This window comes from Lactuca serriola, chromosome 3 (genome assembly GCF_051521515.1).
Source record: "Lactuca serriola cultivar US96UC23 chromosome 3, Lser_US96UC23_V15, whole genome shotgun sequence".
NCBI lineage: Eukaryota > Viridiplantae > Streptophyta > Magnoliopsida > Asterales > Asteraceae > Lactuca > Lactuca serriola.
Genome location: NC_136410.1, coordinates 99,479,359 through 99,502,461, shown reverse-complemented (window position 1 = coordinate 99,502,461; position 23,103 = coordinate 99,479,359). Strand labels below are relative to the sequence as shown.

Sequence of the window (23,103 nt, the reverse complement as noted above, 5' to 3'; positions counted from 1 at the left end):
GTTACAGATAAACTTCGACTTATATGCATTTACTTATTCATTAACCAACTATACACAACAATACGTTTTATAACACCAAGGTACTGATGCGTTTTCACATTATCAATGTACAATCAATTAACAAATAACAAACCATATATCTAGGTTTTAAGACTATATGATATTATCGTCTTGCGATCACCCTTTTATATCATATTCCATAAGGTGATTCCAGCAAGCGCGGGTTTGTTCCAATGCTCAAAACTAGTTCATAAGCACTCATGAACGTTGTAACAACCCTTTGCTATGTCTAACACCATTTAGAAATCTACATACCAATTCATGACAATCTTCATTCATATCTACCTCCAACATATGAACGATTTTGGACAATTTGAATAATTCAATTATTCTTAATAAATACAATTATTCTGGAAGTCAAAACATGCAAAAATGAAACAATAGTTAAACAATTAACATAAGATAGTACCATTACTCATAAATAAAACTCCTTTATTTAATCATCAAATGTTAATTACATTTATCTATTACACGTTTCTAATACTATCTAATCTATGCTAATATCATCCTTCAGCCCAATACTCCTAGCATGCTGCAAGTGCTTAACCCTACTCAGTCCCTTCGTAAGCGGATCTGCTGGGTTATCTTCTGATGATATCGTCTTCACTACGAGTTGTCCTTCTTCTACACGATGTCTAATGAAGTGATATTTTCTGTCGATATGTCTTGATCTACCATGATCCCTCGGTTCCTTGGTCAAGGCAACCGCTCCTTCGTTATCACAGAAAATCTCCATGGGCTCCATTATGGCAGGTACAACTCCAAGATCACCGATGAAGTTCTTTAGCCATATTGCCTCCTTCGACGCTTCTCTCGCTGCAATGTACTCTGATTCGCACGTTGAATCAGCTACGGTCTCCTGCTTGGAACTCTTCCATGTCACTGCTCCTCCATTTAGGGTAAAGACCCAGCCCGACTGCGAACGGTAGTTGTCCCTGTCGGTCTGAAAAATGGCGTCACTATACCCTCGCACCTTCAAGTCATCACTCCCTCCGAGGACTAAGAACCATTCCTTCGTCCTCCGAAGGTACTTAAGGATATTCTTCACCGCAATCCAATGGGCTCTGCCAGGATTCCCTTGATATCTGCTAACCATGCTCAAAGCGAAGGCTACATCAGGGCGAGTACAAGTCATAGCGTACATGATTGAGCCAACTACGGAAGCGTATGGTACTCGGCTCATTTCTGCTATCTCAACTTCGGTACTTGGACTTTGAGTCTTACTCAATTTGGCATTACTTTGTATCGGTAGTTCTCCCTTCTTTGAGTTTTCCATACTAAAACGTTTTAGTACCTTCTCTAAGTAAGTATTCTGACTAAGTCCAATTAGTCTCTTACTTCTTTCTCTTACTATCCTTATTCCCAAAATGTAAGAAGCCTCTTCGAGGTCCTTCATAGCGAAGCACTTCCCGAGCCAGGACTTAACCTCCTGCAGAGTCGGGATGTCGTTTCCTATGAGTAATATGTCATCGACATATAGAACGAGGAAGCTTACTATACTCCCACTAGCTTTGACATATACACAAGATTCGTCTTCGCTTCGTACAAATCCAAACTCTTTGACTTTCTCATCGAAGCAAAGATTCCATCTGCGAGACGCTTGCTTAAGTCCATAAATGGACTTCTCAAGCTTACACACTCTATCCGGATGCTTCAGATCCACAAACCCCTCTGGCTGAGCCATGTAAACATCCTCAGCCAACTTTCCGTTAAGGAAAGCGGTCTTGACATCCATTTGCCAAATCTCATAATCATGAAATGCGGCAATTGCTAGCATCACTCTAATAGATTTAATCTTCGCAACTGGTGAGAAGGTCTCATCATAGTCAACTCCGGGAGTTTGAGTAAAGCCCTTCGTGACCAATCGCGCTTTATATGTGTGTACGTTCCCATCCACGTCGGTCTTCTTCTTGAAGATCCATTTGCACCCAACGGTCTTACGTTCGGGCACGTAATCAACCAAATTCCAAACTTGGTTATCATACATGGGTTGGATCTCGCTATCCATTGCCTCTTTCCACTTTGCAGACTCCGGGCCTGCCATGGCTTCCTTGTAGCTATTAGGTTCATCAAGATTTACTAGTGTACCATCACTAATATATGTGTCCCCTTCGGTAGTAATATGAAATCCATAAAACTGGGGATGAACTCTAACTCTATCGGAACGTCTAAGAGGTAAGGATTCGTCAATCGGTTCAACCGGAGTTTCCTCCTCGGGTTGAATGCCAGCGGTAGAGGTTCCTTCATCTATCGACTCTTGAATCTCTTCAAGTTCGATTTGCCTCCCACTGTCTCCTTGGCTTATGAGTTCTCGCTCTCGGAAAACTCCTCTCCTCGCAACGAAGACAACATTGTCCTTCGGTCTATAGAAGAGATATCCAGAGGATGTCTGCGGGTAGCCGATGAAAATACATCGCTCACTTCGAGGTTCAAGCTTGTCGTGAGTATCTCGTCTTACGAAAGCCTCGCAACCCCAAACCTTGATATGTGCCAACGAGGGAGCTTTCCCTGTCCACATCTCGTGAGGTGTTTTGGCAACCTTCTTAGTAGGGACTCGGTTAAGGATATGGGCGGCAGTCTCTAAGGCATACCCCCAAAAAGAGATTGGTAGTGAAGCACGACTCATCATAGAGCGAACCATATCCAATAAGGTTCGATTACACCTTTCTGCCACACCATTCAACTGCGGTGTCCTAGGAGGCGTTAATTGTGAAACTATTCCACACTCCTTTAGATAATCGTGGAATTCAAGACTTAGGTACTCTCCTCCTCGATCGGATCGAAGCATCTTGATTTTCCTGCCCAATTGATTCTCCACTTCATTCTTGAACTCTTTGAACTTTTCAAAGGTGTCTGACTTTTGCTTGATTAAGTACATATACCCATATCTACTATAGTCATCGGTAAAAGTCACATAGAAGCGGTTCCCATCCTTCGTGGTTGATCTAAACGGTCCACATACATCGGTATGTATTAGGTCCAATAGACCCTCGCCCCTTTCACATGTACTCGTGAAGGGTGACTTAGTCATCTTTCCAAGCAAACAAGACTCGCATGTGTCATCTTCCCTAAGGTCGAATGACTCCAACATTCCATCCTTTTGGAGTTGGGTTATGCGTTTCTTGTTGACATGTCCAAGACGACAATGCCACAAGGATGCTTTATCCATACTAGTGGAAGAATCAATATTCAAAACATCATTTCCTAAGTTATCAACAATCATAACGGTTTCATATATTCCATTACATGGTATAGCTTCAAAGTAAAAGACACCATTTAGATAAGCCAAAATAGAACCATTCTCATTATTAAAAGAAAATCTAAATCCTTGTCTATATAGACCATGAAATGAAATGATGTTTCTAGCCATTTCTGGCGAATAGCAACAATTGTTCAAATCTAAAACCAAACTATTCCTAAGCACTAAAGAATACACTCCAATCTTGGTCACAGGCGACGATCTTCTGTTTCCCATGATTAGATTGATCCTTCCTTGCTCCACATCCCTACTTCTTCTTAGTCCCTGCACATTAGAACAAATGTGATAACCACAACCGGTATCAAGAACCCAAGAAATAGCATGATTAGAATCGTTAGATTTGATTGTGTATATACCTGCGAAAGATGGCTTGATCTTTCCTTCTTTGATCGCTTGCAGGTAATCCGGGCAGCTTCTCTTCCAATGTCTTATCTTGTGGCAGTGGTGGCACTCTGCCTCCTTCGGGTTAGAGCAGGGCTTAGCGGGATCAACTTTGGTCCCACTAGAAGAGGCACCATCTCGGGCTTTCGCCTTGCGATAGTTCTTCGATGAAGCTTTCCTCTTCTTTCCCTTTCCTTGTCCAATAGCCAAGACAGGAGCAGCGGATGGATTGGGAGTAGGTGCAACAGACTTGTCCTTGAAGTTGCTCTCAGCGACCCTCAAGAGACCTTGGAGTTTGCTTAGGGTGACCTCTTCTTTGTTCATGTGGTAGGTCATCCTAAATTGGTTGTACATCGGAGGCAAAGAGTGAAGCACCATGTCGATCGCCAAGTCCTCACCGAAGTCAATATTTAACTTGCGAAGGCGGTCGACATACCTTTGCATCTTTTGCAGGTGCACGGTAAGAGATTCTCCATGACCCATCTTCGCGGAAATCATGTTGGTGAAAATCTCATAACACTCTTGTCTCGCGTTTTGATGGTATCTCTCTAATAAGTCTTGGTGCATCTCGTACGGGTACATGTCCTCGTAGGACTTTTGGAATTCGGAGTTCATGGTGGCGATCATGATGCAATGTACCTTCGTTGCATCTCGCTCATGATTTTCAAAGGCGGTGATTTCGGCGGGAGTAGCAACTTCGGGGTTGATTTTCTCGAGCTTCTCATTGAGGACATACTCCTTATCCTCATAGCGAGCAATGGTGCGAATGTATCTTATCCATTCGCTAAAGTTTGTTCCATCGAAGGTGACCTTTTGGAAAAGGCTCATCAACGTGAAAGAACTAGCAGCAGCGTTGTTTGCGTTCGACATCTACAATTAGAAAAAGGACAAAGATAGATTAGAATAAGAATCCCTAATTATCACCCAGTAAGAAAAATTAGGGCAAGGATCCAACAATAACATTTACATACTAGAAAAGGGATGCCATAATCTAACATGCAAATAAATTGAAGGTAAGTGAATGACGATTCACTAATTCTCCATCACAAAACTTAAACTATTAGTCCTAAGTGTTTTTGAGAACTCCTAGGTTCGGATGAGATTCATTGAAACTATTCAATGGCATGTTTAAATCTCGATATGCCCCTCTCGTTTGTGACTGGGATGCCGAGGATCACAAAGCGGGTGTGAATTACCATGCAAATTCACATGGTGCCTTCATTGTAACGATCACCTATTCGATGTGCTTGTAAACCACACACGCTCCATCGAACTATGATAAACAATGAATCACCCTTTGCCACCTTCGCTTAGAACCAATTAGTGTGCCGGTAAACCACACACGCTCCACTAACATCTTAGCAAGGTGCAAAGTGTACTTTCATGGGATTGCATCCCTTATTGCTTGGATCTAGGCTTTCTAACAAACATGCTTTGAATCCAAGTCTTCTAATGCCTAATTAGGTTAAATAACAACATTTAAACAGATCTAGAATCATACCTTTGAATTCCTTGTTGATCTTGAGGTCTTGGAGCTTCTAGAGTCACAAATGTCACTCCTCTAATGGATTACAAACACCAATAGCAAGAAGAATGATTTAGGAGAGAGGAGAGGGGAGGAATTCGGCCAGGGTTCTCTTACTTTAGGAGAGGTGTCGAATTCCCTATGCCATGGGGTCTATTTATACTTGTAGACTCCTTAAGGGTTACAACCTAAACCCTAACTGGATAATCTTCTCTTAAGGCTATCCAAATCCATTCCTTAGATACTATATGGACGATTTTAGCTATCCTAAAACCCTTAGAATTCGTCCAAAGCATATCCCAATGGATTTACAGTCTAAAGCTTAACTATCAAACAATTGACAGTTTATACCCCTTTATTCAATTAATCTCTTTAAGTCACCAAATTAATTCTAATTAATTCTATGACTTATATTAATCAAATAACAAATATATTATTCATTATATTATTCTCATAATATATTAATAATATTTACTCTCTCTTAATAAATCATCCTATCAAGTTGCTATGGTGAAGGCAACCCAAAAGGACCATGCACAACCGGGTCAAATACTTGTCTAATATAGTTGCAGCCTTAGACACTATTCCAACAACTATTTCATTGGGTAGGAAGATATTTATGAACAAAAAGTAGGAGGATATTTAATTTCTTATAATAAAAAAATGGAGTTGGAGCGCCTCTATGCAACGTATGGCATTATCTGTTGAAATCCAATGCTTCTTCTTCATACATGTACCACACACATCTTCTGATAATCACCTCACTTTTTCACTTGGCTTTTATTCCTTCTTATGTGATTGTATTTTTTTGGAGAGTAACCCACTTTAATTTTTGAATAAATCTATTTAGTTTATGATGTTTCAGCCATGGTTTTTGATGTTTGATTTCCTTCTCCAAGCTCTTGGATTTCAACCACAATCAGGTTCATTGTCGGTCATATCAGTCCAGATCGCCAAACATTGCTACTTATGGTCTTGATATCAAGTTAACAAACTCGGTCGTTATAGAGAAGTAAAAAATAGAACTAACTTTTCTCTGTGTATTCTAACTCTGAATATGTACATGTATTTATACAGAGGTAAAGAGCTACTGTAGCCACTAACTTAGGAACACGTGAATACATACCATAAAACCAGGACAACAAAGACTAAGTCTATTGACTATTTCTACTCTTTTTAACTACTCTAATGTACACATGTTATTACCCCCGACAAGCGCAAGGGCAGGAAGGACTTGCAGCTTGTTTCTGAGTAGATTGATGCGATCTTTTCCTAGAGCTTTCGTGAAAATGTCGGCTATCTGATCCACAGAGAGGACCTGGAAGATACGAAGTTGTCCCGATTCAATTTGCTCACGAACAAAATGGAAGTCTAGTGCAATGTGTTTTGATATGGTGCTAATGACTGGATTTTTGCAGAGGAATGTTGCACCCACATTATCACATAATAACATGGGTAATTTGGGAAGAGTAACATGGAGATCTCGAAGTAGTTGTTGAGTCCACAAAATTTCTGTAGTCGTGTATGCTAAGGCCCTGTATTCTGCCTCAGTGCTTGAGCGAGCAACGACTCTTTGCTTACGAGGGGTCCAACTAATAATATTTTTCCCATGAAAGATAGCAAATCCATATTGAGATCTACTATCATCAGTGTCCGACATCCATCCTGAGTCGGAGTATGCAAGAAGGCATTCTGGTGTTTGAGATTTGAAATGTAGACAATGAGTGGAGGTGCCATTTAGATAACGTAAAATGCATTTGACAGCTTGCCAGTGGGAGGTGGTAGGGGAGTGCATAAACTGACAGACACGATTTACTGCAAATGCAATGTCAGGCCTTGTGATTGTGGCGTATTGTAGGGCTCCAATAGTTTGGCGATATAATTTCGGATCTTCAAATGGGTCACCGGTAAGAACTAGTTTGGAGGAAGGATCAGCAGGGGTGGTGACAGGTTTGGAATCATGCATCTTGTTCTTGAGAAGGATGTCTGCAATGTATTTTTGTTGGGAGAGGGTAATACCATTTGGTGTCTTAGTAATCTGGACACCAAGAAAGTAATGGAGACTTCCAAGATCTTTAAGGGAAAACGACTTGTGCAGGTTGTTGATGATTTGTTGGATGAGTGTAGGGTTGGTACCTGTAATAATTAAGTCATCAACATAAACAAGGATGTATACAGTGCCAATAGTAGAGTGGTGTACGAAGAGTGATGTGTCTGAGTGACATGCTCGGAATCCATGGGTTACGAGATGAGATTTCAGTTGATTGAACCATGCTCTAGGTGCCTGTTTCAGTCCATAGAGCGCTTTATGGAGTTTACACACTGCATTTGGTTGAGATGCATCTTCAAAGCCATGTGGTTGTTCCGTATAAACCTCCTCTTTGAGAATGCCATGTAGAAAGGCGTTGTTGATATCTAGTTGACGGATAGTCCAACCATGAGAGAAAGCAATGGAAATGACCAGGCGAATGGTGGTGGGTTTGATAACTGGACTAAAGGTTTCAAATAAGTCGAGACCTTCCTCTTGGCTGAAACCTTTTGCAACTAGACGGGCTTTATACCGCTCTATCTGGCCATTTGAATGTCGCTTCACCCTGTAAATCCATTTACATCTAATAATGTTAGTATTGGGGGGACGTGGTACTAGTGTCCATGTATGGTTTCTCATTAAGGCATCAAATTCACATTTCATTGCGTTAAACCAAAATGAATTGTTGAGTGCTTGGAATATAGTACGAGGTTCAGAGGTTGGAGGAGTGGCGTTAGTAGCAAGGAAGGTTTTAGGTTTAAGGTTGTTGGTGCGTACTCTGGTAATCATTTTATGTTGAGTGTTTGCAGCGGGACGAAAGTAACGAGGAGCTTGTTTAGATTGAGAACTGATGGTGGGGCGGCGATGTGAATGTGAGGAAGATAAAGAAGGAGATGGAGTGGAGGGGGGATGAGGAGGTGAATGGAGAGGATTATGGAGGAGAAGGTGTTTGAGTGGTTGGTGGTGTTAGAGAGTTTGCATGATCAAGGATGGCAGTGGTGGATGGCATCGATGGTAGTGGAGGTTCAGAAGGTAAGGGTGGATGGGGACTGTTTGAAAATGGGAACATTGTTTCACTGAAGACCACATGACGGGAAATGTAGATACGGGATGTTGGGACATGTAAGCAGAGATACCCCTTGTGGGAGGTACTATACCCGAGAAAGACATAGGGGAGGGAGCGAAAATCCATTTTATTTTTATTGTATGGGCGTAAAAATGGGTAGCAAAGGCAACCGAAGGTACGAAGGAAGGTGTAATCGGGGTCTTATTGATATAGTTTGGAGTAAGGGGAGGCATAAGCTAAGGTGGGTGTGATAGTGCGATTATGGATATAAGTAGCAGTCTTGAAGGCATGTTCCTAATAGCAGTGAGGTAAAAAAGATTGTGCTAGAAGAGATAATCCTTTTTCAAAAATGGCGCGATGGCGTCGTTCCACTGCCCCATTTTGTGCGGATGTATGTAGAGAAGTAAAAAATAGAACTAAATTTTCTCTGTGTATTCTAACTCTGAATATGTACATGTATTTATACAGAGGTAAAGAGCTACTGTAGCTACTAACTTAGGAACACGTGAATACATACCATAAAACCAGGACAACAAAGACTAAGTCTATTGACTATTTCTACTCTTTTTAACTACTCTAATGTACACATGTTATTAGTCGTTAACTTATGTTTTTGGTTTACTTAAAAGTAAAAGTTATCAGGTGTCTCGGGAAACATCCAATATGATCGACAATATGATAAATCCAGATGTATTTTTTTGGTTAGATAAATCATATATATTATCAGAAGGGTTTTACTTTGATCTTAATCTTCTATGTGAATATTTATGTTTGCTTTGCTATTTGCAGTGAGGCTCAAATGGCTTCTAATTAAAGTGAGTCCTCAACAAGCTGGTAAAAAAGACAAGGAGAGACGATGAGACATGAACACGAACATGAATATGAAGAGAGATACACACAAAGACAAAGATAAGGAGGAAAAGAGTAGAGACTGGCCGGGTGACAAAGATTGTGAACCTATTTTGAAATGTAGGTTTTCAAAAAATAATGTTGAATTTCTTTTTTCTGTTTTAACTTTTTTGGTTCCTAAACCTGTATATCTTGTCGCCTTTTTTATTTTTGAACATTCTACCTTTGACAATCGGGATGTCAAGTCTTTTAAACTACATCTTCACAATCTATCCAGTTGAAAACCAATTAACCACTTTGCGGTCATATTTGGCATGGATTGATAAAACATCATTAAAGTTAATGTTAAATACAATTCATTTAAATACTCAGACCACAATAGTTATAATCTAACTGAGGGGATATGAGACTCGCTAAACTCCATTATTATTTCCATTGAAAGTAAAATGTTAACATCTTAATGATTAATAATCCTAAATGTTTTTAACATACTTATCTTTTTAATTAATTTAAAATAACGATAATAGACTTGTGGACGAAACATCAAATTCTATATAAAAATAATCATTTGAAATATATGATTAACAACTACAATTTATAGTTTTTATGTTAATTTATTTTGTCAACCATTTAGTACACGGGTTAGACCTTTCACATTAATATACTTACAATGCCATTTTATCAATTTGAAATGCCACATAGGCTTTGGTCTTTCACCATTTGAAAGGCTTGCAAGTTGGTTTTTATTATTTTTTAATCAAATAACATCAATTAAATATTAAAGCCAATTATATTTACCTCATTTCTCAATTGCAAATGACTTTGGAACCAATTTAAGGCCAACTCCAACCATCCACTATATTACACCATTTTTGTGTTTTGGAGGGCAAAAATATTCCAATCAATCTTCAAATTTAGCACCATTTTTATGTTGGTTCAATTTTAACACCAATATGAAGGCCAAATGAGAAGGCCTCTAAAACCCACTATTTTAGAGGTTGATTGGAACTCATACACCGTTTTGGTGCTAAATAATCACATTTTGGTGTTTTGTGGTTGGAGAAGTTCTAAGATACCAACGGATAAATTTTATAATGTTTGGATTTTCATGTTTTACAATCTTAACTCTTTTTATCTTTTATTTATAGATAATTATATTCATGTTATTTTATTATTCATTATTACTATAAATATTTATAATATCTTTAAATAAAATATAAAATGATTGGTGATGTGGCAATAAAGACTATTTTTAAAAGATGAATGATATTAGAAGTAATTATAAAAAAATAATATGTTATGTTTGAAAGACTAATTGGCAATTGCTCGGGTTTGAATGGCCTTATAACCTAATTATAAAATAGTTCCTTCCTCAACTTCTTTGGACAAAATAGCTCATTTACAAGGGATTGTAGTGTAAATGTATTATATTACAGGGGGCTTAGTATAACTATAACGACTTCTAAATCGGTATAAAAGTTTCCCGAATTCTAAGCGCTTTTCTGTTAACAACAAGCGGGAGGTTTTCCATATTCGTGTTTTTTCGAGTTTATTCCGCTCGTCGTCACTCCCTCACCCGATTTTCAAAATAATTTCTATAGAATTACTTGTAGAAGAATGGAAATTCCAATCGATTCAGTAGGAGTGGTTTGTTAGGGATCGAAAGGGAAAAAATAATCGAAGATTTATGATGGAGAAGACAGATCACGCCCGGAAATTGTATAAACGTATGCGATTATGGGAGTTACCTGATCAATATGTTGCAGAGCCAATCGATGGATCATCTGGTTCTTGTTTGGTTGTGAAACGTGATGGCTCCATGACGCTTGTTGGTTTGTGTTTTTAATCTCGATTTTTCTAAGCATTCTTAACTTTTTGCTTCGATTGTTAATATGTCCGGTTGAAGTTTCTCGTCTGTGTGCCAACTCACCACTTGAAACCTGTATCTTACTTTCTTTATTGATTACAATCTTCTATTATCTGAGATTTGATCACTGTGCTTCGATTTTAGTGCAATTGGATGGTTTTGTTAGGGCCAAATTAATGGTTGCCTTACTGATTATCTGCCGAATCTCACTTAATAAGTCTTCAAAACTTTGTTTATGTAGATGAAATCCCAGATTGTACAACTGTTCGTGTTCCTAAAATTCAGACAATTTATGGTGTTGTTGGAATACTAAAGCTTTTGGCAGGTCAGAATTTAAAGCTACCACATTCTATAAGCTGTGAAATTGTTTATAATCTTTGTAATGTAATTGATATGTGCATCTGCATTACTATAAATTTGGGGGAAATGGTTATTTATACTGTTGCTATGCTCCTTTTCAGCAGTAAAGTTTTACACAAATCTAAAACTCTTTCCATATGTTTGCAGGATCATATTTATTAGCTATAACAGAACGTGAAAATGTTGGATTATACTTAGGCCATCCGATCTACAAAGTCTTGTCACTCAAAGTCTTTCCCTGTGATCGTTCACCAAAAAGCTCCCGTGATGAAAAGGTGAAATTGCTTTTTTTGTTTTGGGTAATTTAATATTGGTGATAACATATGAAATGTGTAACCTTTTTTTATTTTTCATTTTCTTGTAGAAAAAGATGGAGTCAGAGTTTTCAAGCCTGTTAAAAGTTGCTGAGAGGACACCTGGCCTTTATTTTTCATACCATGTCAATATAACACTAAGGTCTTTTTCTTCTCCATGTTTTTTTTATAATTCTCAATAACTCTTGTCACTAAAGATCCTTTTCCCTTTCCTTCTTGCAGTGCCCAAAGGTTAAATGACTTGGGTGTGGAAGCAACTAAGATTCCTCTCTGGAGGCAGGTAGGTATTGCCTCAAATTGAAATCCTTTGGTATTCTTGTAGCTAAATAAATTATCTATTATCATAATATACAAAATAGTTTGTTGCTAAATTACAACATAAACCCTTGAAATATGTTGTTTTTACCTCTTATATACATATTCAAAAACACTTGATATTTACTTGTGACAGGCAGAACCTCGATTTGTATGGAATAATTATATGTTGGAACTTCTAATAGACAACAAGGTTTGTTTTCCAATCTTACTAAAAAATCCCTAAAAAACCTCAATTGCTTCACAACTTTTTGATCTTCTGATTTTCTGACATTGTCAATATGTGCACAAGCTCGAAGCATACATTCTTCCTATTATTCAAGGGAGTATCCGTTTTTTTCCTTACATTATTTAATTACTTTTCAAAAAAGTACAAAAATGTAGGTGTTATTTCCTTAACTCAGTAACAGCTTTCCAAAATTTTCAAGCAGCAATTGGGAAAGATATTATAGATATCACCCTGATAGCAAGAAGGTGTACTAGGAGAAATGGTGTGGTTTTTAATATCTTTACACAAAGTTTTAGTTTCCTTTTTTCATTTAATTTTAAAAACAAATTATGATAAATAGGCACTAGGATGTGGAGAAGAGGAGCTGATGATGATGGGTATGTAGCAAATTTTGTGGAAAGTGAACAGATCATACAAGTAAAAGGGTATACAGCATCATTTGTACAGGTATACTTCATGTCTCTTTAGACTTAGATGTCCATTTTTCATAGAGTAATTACAGAAATAGTCCCTGTGGTTTGGTGAAAATCACAGGTTCAGTCCAATTTCAATTTTCTTTGCATGGTTGGGTCCTTATGTTGTAAATTCTAAGAACTCATGTGTTACTTTTTAAATATGACAATTTTTCCCTTGGATCAATCTATTAAAAGTTAAAACAAATATACAACAAAAGGACAAAATGGGGGTAAATCTGTCATTTAACAGATTTTGTGTTTGTAGGTCCGAGGGTCAATCCCTTTTGTTTGGGAACAGATTGTTGATTTGTCATATAAGCCAAAGTTTGAGATTATGAAACCTGAGAAAGCAGTAAGTGGTTAATCATTAATTACTTTTTTTCTAATATTATTTCACATCCATATATCTATAAATAACTATCTGATAACCTTCCATATGATTATTTCTGTAGGCTCACATTTCTGAGCGCCATTTTTTGGATTTAAGGAAAAAATATGGAAATGTTATAGCCATTGATCTTGTCAATACGGTATAAAATACAAATACTTGTTTCTTTCTTGTTCATAATATATAAAATCTTCTGCATTCATTGTATTTATTTATTTATTTTTATAGCGTGGTGATGAAGGGCGTTTGTCTGAAAAGTTTGCCACATCCATGGAGAAGATTCTTAACGATGATGTGAGGTAGAAATAGAATCTTGTGTAATTTTTTTTTCTCATTTATTTCTTGCTATATTTTCTCTTATATAATATGTATGGTTAATTCTGAGTTATGCAGATACTTGCACTTTGACTTTCATAAGATTTGTGGACATGTTCATTTTGAGCGTTTGTCTATCCTCTATGAACAAATTGAAGATTTCCTGATTAAAAATAGGTGAGTATTTATTATTTTTTTATTACTTGTACTTAAAACGTCAAATTGTCAAATTGGTAATGGTGTTGAACATTGCATGAAAGATAGGAAAAATAAAAAATATGACTCACATCCAAATTAGTAATAAACATCATTTTTCAATAGGTTTCAATTACAATCACATGATTATAAAGGGTTGTTAAATTTCAAGCTTAAAACTATAAAGGATGACAACAAAATAAGACTTGGTAAGTTGAATTATAAAGGTTATACTTTATATAAGTGATACATTAGGTGCACACAATCTCGCATGTATCTTCATTATGCTTTTGTAATAGAAAACTAATTTAATTAATGTTACCTTTCTTTGTATTTATAGGTACCATTTATTAAACGAAAAACACGAAAAAGTTGAAACACAAATAGGAGTTGTACGAACTAATTGTATAGATTGCTTAGATCGTACAAATGTCACACAGGTATATTATATATATATTTTACTTTAAAAGTTATTATATTCTTCATCTTTGGTTATACTTAACTTATATGTAACTTTAATCCATATTGTATTTTGTTGTTTGTTTTAGAGCATGATTGGGAGAAAAATGTTGGAATTCCAACTTCAAAGACTTGGTCTTTTTGATGCCGATGAAAACATTAGTACACATTCGAATTTGAATGACTCTTTTAAAATATGTATGTACTTCATTTTCATTCTTGGTTTCCTTTAGGCCCCCATTTAACAACTTGTACTGTGTTTGGTGTGTATTGGACTAACTGATCTTTAATGGGTCAAAAATTACAACTTTTTGTCCCACTTAAAATACTCTTTATTATTGAAAACAATTTGTCATGTCATATCATGTCATGTCATGTCATGATTTCAGTATGGGCTAATCATGGGGACGATATAAGCATCCAGTATTCTGGCACGCCTGCTCTTAAAGGAGATTTTGTCAGGTAACTCGAAATTAATTAATTTAATTATTATGATTAATGTTTAGATGAGTTAAATTCATTTTCTTGTTTTAGAGTGGGTCGGAGGACTACTAGAGGAATGCTTAAAGATGGCTATAATGCACTAATGCGTTATTACCTCAATAACTTTGTTGATGGTACAAAACAGGTCAGCATTTTTTATTTATTTATAAATTATAATATAAGTATAGGAAAACAAATATGCAATATATTTATTTATTTATTTTCATTTGTGTAGGATTCGATTGATTTAGTGCAAGGGCATTACATTGTTTCTCTTACTCGAGACATGTCTCCAAAGAGAAAAGGAGGGATAGCGAACATTGCAGTGAGTAATAATTTTATGTTAATATCATGTTTAATTAATCATATCTTGATTTTATTTTCATTTGTTTTGCAGCCATTTCCTGTTGTTGTAGGAGTTATATTAATGGGTATCTTTTTCGCATTGTTGTCACTCGTGCGAGGTGAGTTGGTTGTATGCTAATTTTGTTACACCAAATTTCGTACTATACAATAAATAATAATTCATTTATAAAATGGTAATTTTGCAGTAAAAAAAAGTTTATTACATTTTTTATTTTCAAATATCAAAGCCACATCACTTAAATGGTCTTTGCAATGCCAATTGCCAAAGCCATTTCTAGGTGGGAAATTTTTTTAAACTTTTGGCTCATTTTTGGAAAAAGTGTAAGAAAGATGGCTATTTTTTGTCTTTTAAGAAATTTTAAGCGACGCAATTGGTAAAATGGTTTTGTATTATATCCCTCATTAATTTTAATATGTTATGCAGTTCGAAATGATTTTTGGCAGTTGCCATTGTCTATTTTTTGGGCATCACTGAGTCTATTAATAACACGATATGTCAAAGAAAATGGTCGCGCTTTTTGCAACAGACCCCGGCTACACAAACCTCTAGATTGATTTTTGGCTACAAATTTATATCATTTTTTTTTAATTATTTCTTATAGTCGATATAGCCCACATTGTTCATTGCTCGTATTATTATAAGTTATGTAATTATATATTTTTCATGTTATTGAAGACCATTGAATTTTATTGTATTTACCCGAAGATCTTTGACTTTTTTTTTTTTTTGTTATCTTTATGTAACCGGTTAATCAGATTCTTTTTCGGTCATCCAGTTTCGAATTAGACTGCATTGATAATACCTATGCTATGAACCAACAATGTTTCATATAAGCCAAAGTTAACAGAGATTAAGACATATATATCTTATCTTTTGACCTAATTATATACCATTGTATCTTTATAAACTTCCATTTGGTATCGGATTAATACATGAAATGAAAGAAATGAAGAGTTGTCACCATACACTTCTGCTATTACTACCCTTGACGACGTCGTTTGTTTTCCAGTCTTTTACATCAGTAGCGGGTGATCATTCAGGTTCATTCTACGAGACCTTTCTCAAATGTATGTCCCACAGAAACTCATCTGATCGCGTCTCATCAATACTCTACAACCCAAACAATTCTTCATATACATCAACCTTACAAGCCTACATCAGAAACAAAAGGTTCAATACATCGACTACACCCAAACCCATAATCATTGTCACCCCATTACACCAAACCCATGTGCAATCCACAATCTTTTGCTCCAAAAACCTATCGATAAACCTCAGAATCCGAAGTGGTGGCCATGATTTCGAAGGACTCTCTTACGTCTCCTACACTCGCCACTTTCTTTTACTCGACATGTCTAATCTCAGAACAATCGATGTCAATATCACAGAAGAAACCGCCATAGTTGAAGTCGGCGCCACCATTGGAGAGCTTTATTACAGAATATGGGAGAAAAGTAAAGTCCACGCCTTCCCCGCCGGAGTTTGCTCGACTGTAGGAATCGGCGGGCATATAAGCGGAGGTGGATATGGAGTTTTGATGCGAAAATACGGACTTACAGTGGATAATATTGTCGATGCGATGATAGTTGATGTTAATGGTAGAGTTTTGGATAGAAAATCAATGGGGGAAGATCTTTTTTGGGCCATACGAGGAGGAGGTGGCGCAAGCTTTGGAGTCATACTGTCGTATAAACTACGACTCGTCGGAGTTCCGGAAACTGTCACCGTTTTCCGAGTATCAAAGTCGTCGGAAGAAAAGGGTATTGATATCGTTAACAGGTGGCAGTATGTAGCTGACAAGATTGATCGAGATCTTTTCATTAGGTTATATATAAAACCAGATAACGCCAAGAAGACGATTGAGGCGGAGTTTACTGGGTTTTTTCTAGGAGATTCCGATCAACTTGTCTCCGTTATGAACAAAGGATTTCCCGAATTGGGTATACAAAAAGACGATTGCAAGGAAATGAGTTGGATTGAATCGGAGCTTTTCTGGTCAAGCACCGATAAATCACCGGTGGAGGTTTTGCTAGACCGGAGTCTTTTCACGTCACAATATGCAAAACGGAAGTCGGACTACTTACAGATTCCGATTCCTAAAGATGGGATGGAATCTTTATTCCGGAAAATGATGGAATTACGTGTTGTTGGACTTACGTTCAACCCATATGGTGGAAGAATGAGTGAAATCCCGGATTGGGAGACTCCATTCCCGCATCGAGCTGGGAATATTTTCAAAATCCATTATGGTGTGAATTGGCATGAAGAAGGGGGTGAATTAGCGGCTTACTATGTTAATCAGACGAGAGTTCTTTATGATTTCATGACTCCGTTTGTGTCTAAGGATCCGAGAGGAGCGTATCTTAACTATCGGGATCTTGACATTGGTGTTAGCAGTGTTGGGAACAATAGCTATTCGGAAGGGAAAGTTTATGGAGAAAAGTATTTCAAGGGTAATTTCGATCGATTGGTGAAAGTGAAGACGATGGTTGATCCAGGAAATTTCTTCACAAATGAACAGAGCATTCCACCTCGATTCGATAGTAGATATAGAAGGATGTTTTATGTTTAGGTGACCTTGGTTGGTGCATATTGAGATTTGAGGGCAATATGAATGATTCTTTTTCATACTATTAATATGAGAAATGTGGGATTAGTTTATCTACAAAAGATATGTATTTAGGTTTTTTAAGGATAATAACAATAAAATTTTATTGTTTGTATAATTAGAAGGACCAGTATTTTTACCCATGATAGATAGCAATTACATTTCATTACTAATATGAGAAATATGTTTTCTTTGTTATAATTACTAAAAAAATGTATGTAAGTTGTTATTACATATTTATATATAAGTATGCTGTTATTACGTGTAATTTATTGCTTTATCGGTAAAAAAATTAAGCAAAATGACATTATGTGTAAAGAAATATAATGAGAAATTTCATCAAATGATCAAAAGGAAGTGGGTGTTTGAACATTTTAACCATGAAAATTTGAATTTTATAGAATGACCAAGGGATCCTCAGAGAAGGCTCTACAAAATTTTTTTACCTTCTGAGGAATATGAATAGTAATTAGGAATTGAGGTGGCGGGGAAAAAGAGAAAAAAAAAAAGTTTGTTGCATAGTTCCTCAGAGGGTGCTCTGAGGAAAGGTTGTTGAGGCTCTGCGGATTTGTTCTTCATCAGCACACCCCTGAGGAACCGTTCTTCGGCTAAGTTCCTCAAGGGTGTGCTGATGAAGAATAGATCATCAGAGCCTCAACCACCTTTCCTCAGAGCCCCCTCTGAGGAACTATGCAACAAACATTTTTTCTGTTTTTCCTCTGTCACCTCAATTCCTCGTTACTATTTACATTTCTCAGAAGGTAAAAGGCTTTCGCAGAGCCCCCTCTGACGATCCCTTGGTCATTCTGCAAAACTCAAATTTTATTGGTTAAAATGTTCAAGCATACCCTTCCTTTTGGTCATTTGATGAAATTAATATAATTGTGTTGCTATTATAAGTAAGAAACTAAGATACATTGTTTATACCGGAAAAGGTGATGTGCTTATTGATTAAAAATGAAATATGTGATGCAACACCCTCGATTTCGCAATACAAATTAGGTCTACCATATATTTTGTTAATTGTTACAAGGTAGACTTATATTTGTATTTGATAAGTTAGCCGGACAAAAATACCTTTTTATGAAGTATATGCATGATATAAAAGTAAATGTTGAGAAATATTGTATATAAGGGAGGATGGAGTCGTTTCTCTCCTCCCACCGAAGTCGCCGAACCCACCGTGGAGGGAGTCGAACCCGTCCAAACAGGAAGCCTCCCAACCCGTCTTCTCTAAATTTTTGCTTTGGTTTCAACCTCAAGCGGGTTCCTCAAACCACAACACCCCTCTCTTTCTCTCTTGCTCTCCTCCTGCTCCTCCCTCTACTCCTTGAACCCGTTACGACTCCGTCATCCCTAAAAGGATAACTCATATAAATGAACCAAACATGTGACATAGCGATATTAAATTTAGGACTAAAATAGAAATATGAAATTTAGTTTTACTAAAACAAATTATTTATAAATGAAATTGACGTCTTGCATGATTTGGTTGTGTACGACTTAAATCCTTGAACCTTGCTATTAAGGGTTGGTTCGACAAATTACATATTAAAATGGTAGATTGAGCATTGACTAGTAGGACTGTTCACTATTTGGATAAAACCGAATTGTCCAATTGGACAATTTGGATCAGACTATTTGGTTCGGATATTCGGATTTTTGGATTGGGTTTTAGCAAAACCGAATTGTTATTTTGGATTGGTTTTGGTTTATAAAACAAAAACCGAATAGTCCAAAAAAACCGAATTGTAATTTATTATTTTGTTCTTTTTAATATATATCTTTAATAATTTATAAATTTACTAAATTATTGTTTTAGTATATTCAAAATTTTCATCTATTATAATACTTTAATATGTACTTCTTATAAAAAAAATTGTCTATAAAGTAGTAAACTATAATATATTTTTCTTGATAGTTATTTATAATTTTTAATTCACAACTAATTAAACAATATTTTTTAGTTTATATTATAGAGTAAGTTAATACTAAATTTATATATCTGTTGAAATGTTTTGGTTCTTGAAAACCGAATTGTAAAAAAACGATCAAACCGAATTATAATTTGCTTGGATCGGATCGGATTTGAATTTAGTTTGGACTATTTGGATCTACTTTTTGAAAATCGAAATTAATTTAGATTCACTTGATCGGATCGGATTAAACCGATCTATCCAAACGAACACCTATTGGCCATTAAACTTGTTGTGGGGTTCTACACATCTGATCAAGATACACAAATCCAGGACCGAATGAAATAAAACATCGAGGGTACTGAACATGTGAAAACACAACAAAAAGGAAAAAAGAACAGGCAGATTACTCTTTCGGAGTTCAAAGAGGAAGCAAATTACAGAAATTTCATCGATCGATTCTGGAATTGGATTCAAGAGAAGCGTGAGGGATGGAAGAAACCCTGGAAGAGCATACCAAATCATTAGCGGCTCCAATCATCTTCATCATTGTCTTGGTTTTCCAGTTATCTGACAAGTTCTTATCAAATATGAAAACGGTAACTTTCCAATTCCCTTTCATTCAAACGTCGTTTGCAATTTCACTGTTTACTACCTAATTTGCATCCATATCTAGTTTTCCGCACCGATAATTTCCTGTTGGAAGTCGAGTTAACTTTGTGAATCGTGATTTATCGATTCAGTAATGTCGGTCAATTGTTAGGTTTAAGTGGAATGGTCGCCATTTCCTGAGTCTAAATTGATTGCTTTCCTGTTGCAATCACCTGAATATTGACGTGTTCGTGGGATTGTATTGCTGCTATCATCTAACCTATTGTGCCAGCATTATAAAATTTAAGTAGGGTGTTGAAATGCTATGAATTAGGGGATTTTGTAAAGGGGAAAAAGAATCTTGATTGTTGATCATGTAGATAAGTTTCTAATCACCTGCTAGTCAATGGTAATCGAAACATCTTTTTGAGTTAAAATTAGGTTAAAAAGAACAAGCTGTTAAATATAAACAAATTCATGATTGGATTATACCATTTTGGGCTTTTCTTTTACTGAAGCTATTACACTATATGTAAACTGTTGCATACTAACAATGTGTATGCTAAAAATTAATAATCTAGTGGTATTTCAGAAAGCTTCCATGAGTAAAAAGGATGCCCAATTGCGTGATGAAATCAAACAACTATTGAAGGAGGCAGCTGCTTTGTCAGAGTGAGCATACAAGTTCTTGATAGTTACTTCTACACAAGTTTGATTTGGAATTTACACATCACAACTTTTGTCATGTATTATTTATAACAAACAAACATCAAATAAGATTTTTATCATGTAATGTAGGCCTTCAACGTTTGCTCAATCTGCAAAGCTTAGGAGAATGGCAACAGCTAAGGAAAAAGAGCTTGCAAAAAGTATGATATTTAATACTTGTATTAGGTGTCTATTTCTTCTAAGAAACTAATTTTTTTCCTATTAAAAAACATAAAAACTTTACATGATATACAGGTCAAGAGTCATCCAGCAAGGAGATAAAAGTTTCATTCAGCTTGTACGAGAAAATTCTGATGATTTCAAAGGTGATTGATCATGTTTTAATATTTATATATTATAGATACAAAGTTTAGCATATTTAATATTCCAAAAATACCCTTATCTTGCTTGGCCAGGTTGTCATATATCTTACAATGATCATGTGGTTTTGGAGGATTCCTGTGGCTTCCATATCCAAAGAACTTGTGCAGCCCTTTGGTAATTCTTTTTTTTTTATTTAGTTCCTGTTAAGCTAAAAATTACAAGTATCAGGTAATGATTGGTAATGGGTAAAAAGGTAAATTTGGATTTGGGTAATATACCAAAAAAAGGAAATTTTATAACGACCTAAAACAGATAAGTGTTACATTTTTGGGTTGAAGTGAGAGTACTTAAAAAAGAGGCTTGTTTAGGAATACAACTTTTCTTGAATTTAAAATCTTTAGACATAACATGGGGACAAAATAATTACAAAGTGCACTCTCTTTTTTACTTTTACCTTTAAATTTAATCACTGTTTAATGCACAGGGAGGTTTTTATCCTGGAAAACTGGAGGCTCTTTTAGCAACAATGTAATAATGGTAAATCAGGATATTAATTCCCTTTTAATTAAAATTTACCTCTTTTTTTTATGCCACTATTAATATATATTATTGATTGCATTTGCAGGTTGGTGTTATACCTTGGTTGATATTATCCACGAGGGTTGGCAAATACCTTTGCAATAAAGTATTGAAGTAGATCGCATAGGATTTTGCTCTTTGTGTTTGTGCATTAATTAATATTTAATATTTTTAGTGTTCGAGTTCGACTTTCATCTCACTAGTCTTTTCTTTGTCTATGTAAACATCCAACTGTACTATAACTATATGATGAAAATCCAATCAATTGACGGATCAAATCATAATAAATTTCTGTACTCACGTTTTGTACTATCATTATCAGAATTTTCATAAAATATGGTTCGATAACTTTTTAAGAGTAAATTACATTTCTTAGTACGTGAATGTATCTAGTTTTTCAGGGTTCATAAAATAATTCTGCTTCTTAATTGAGATTTTTTGTTTTTGTCGATGGTTTTATTTGGAATATGGACAACAAAGGTTACAAAAACTAGACCAGAAATCCAAAAAAATTTCAAAAAGAGTAAATTATATGAATGTTTTATACGGTTTAAGGTAATTTATATTAATTTGTATGTTTAGTTTTTAACTTTGTTTTAATTCATATTGTAACAGCCTAAAACTCAAAGGTCGAAACACTAGTGTAACTTCATCCAAACATTGAAAAGCATTTCAAATAAAACAATTATCAGAGTTCATTCCCAAAATCACATTGCGTAAAACACGGGTGCATGCGTTGCGATCAACCCGGACCCTTCCCTTTCGAACCGGAATTACTTGAAACCATAAACCACAAACTGTAAGGACAAAGCTTAGTGAGTTACCCAAGTACCACATACCAAACATTGATGAGTTTTGAGCATAATAACATATCTTATGTGTGCATGCAACCCTAAATTGATTGGATCTAAGTTTTTTCTAATTGAACATGCAAACTATGAACTCAACGTATAAACCCTAGAACTCTAGTGTATAATCAAAATTCACATAGTAAAGGGTTATGAAACATACCTTTAAGATTGTTGGTGTAAACAATCTTGATTCCTTGCTTGAAAGACCTTTGGTAGCAAGTGTCACAAGTGTTGCGCCTCTAATGGTTTACAAACAAACTCAAGCAACCAAGGAATACTTTAGAGAGAGAGAAGGGAAGAAGAATTTCGGTTCTAAGCCTTTTGGAGGAGTGCATAGACGAAATCTAACCCTAAGGAGGGTTTATATAGGTGTTAGGAAGGTATTAGATAAGGCATGTGTATCCAAGATAACCATAATCCATTAACTTCCTCCCTAAGGCATCCAAGGCACCCTTAGATCCCAAGGAAACCCTATGAGCACTCTAGATTTTGTTTCCCATACTATAAGGAGGTTCTAGAATTGCCCAATGTTCAATTATTGAACATTGTCACCTTTAGTCCCTGCAGTTTCAATCAATTCATTTAATCCCAAAATTAATTCCAAATTAAT

At 35.9% G+C, this 23,103-nt stretch overlaps 2 protein-coding genes and 1 pseudogene across 2 annotated transcripts; all 3 read left to right on the top strand.

Moving 5' to 3' along the window:
- Nucleotides 1–10,591: 10,591 nt before the first annotated feature.
- On the top strand, nucleotides 10,592–15,631 carry LOC145092944 (phosphoinositide phosphatase SAC7-like). The gene is made up of 20 exons (XM_079030951.1): nucleotides 10,592–11,001; nucleotides 11,278–11,361; nucleotides 11,544–11,671; nucleotides 11,761–11,852; nucleotides 11,933–11,990; nucleotides 12,162–12,218; nucleotides 12,318–12,351; nucleotides 12,436–12,516; nucleotides 12,595–12,701; nucleotides 12,975–13,061; nucleotides 13,162–13,239; nucleotides 13,326–13,396; nucleotides 13,491–13,589; nucleotides 13,948–14,047; nucleotides 14,156–14,264; nucleotides 14,456–14,528; nucleotides 14,601–14,694; nucleotides 14,785–14,874; nucleotides 14,947–15,013; nucleotides 15,340–15,631. The coding sequence occupies exons 1-20, from the start codon at nucleotides 10,857–10,859 to the stop codon at nucleotides 15,468–15,470; spliced, it is 1,785 nt and encodes a 594-aa protein (XP_078887077.1). The 5' UTR covers nucleotides 10,592–10,856; the 3' UTR covers nucleotides 15,471–15,631.
- A 42-nt stretch (nucleotides 15,632–15,673) lies between these two features.
- On the top strand, nucleotides 15,674–17,658 carry LOC145092946 (berberine bridge enzyme-like 21 pseudogene; annotated as a pseudogene).
- A 2,126-nt stretch (nucleotides 17,659–19,784) lies between these two features.
- On the top strand, nucleotides 19,785–21,938 carry LOC145092943 (tail-anchored protein insertion receptor WRB-like protein). The gene is made up of 7 exons (XM_079030950.1): nucleotides 19,785–20,039; nucleotides 20,624–20,703; nucleotides 20,830–20,900; nucleotides 20,995–21,065; nucleotides 21,156–21,237; nucleotides 21,548–21,600; nucleotides 21,689–21,938. Exons 1-7 carry the CDS (start codon nucleotides 19,932–19,934, stop codon nucleotides 21,758–21,760), a joined length of 537 nt encoding a protein of 178 aa, XP_078887076.1. The 5' UTR covers nucleotides 19,785–19,931; the 3' UTR covers nucleotides 21,761–21,938.
- Nucleotides 21,939–23,103: the final 1,165 nt, after the last annotated feature.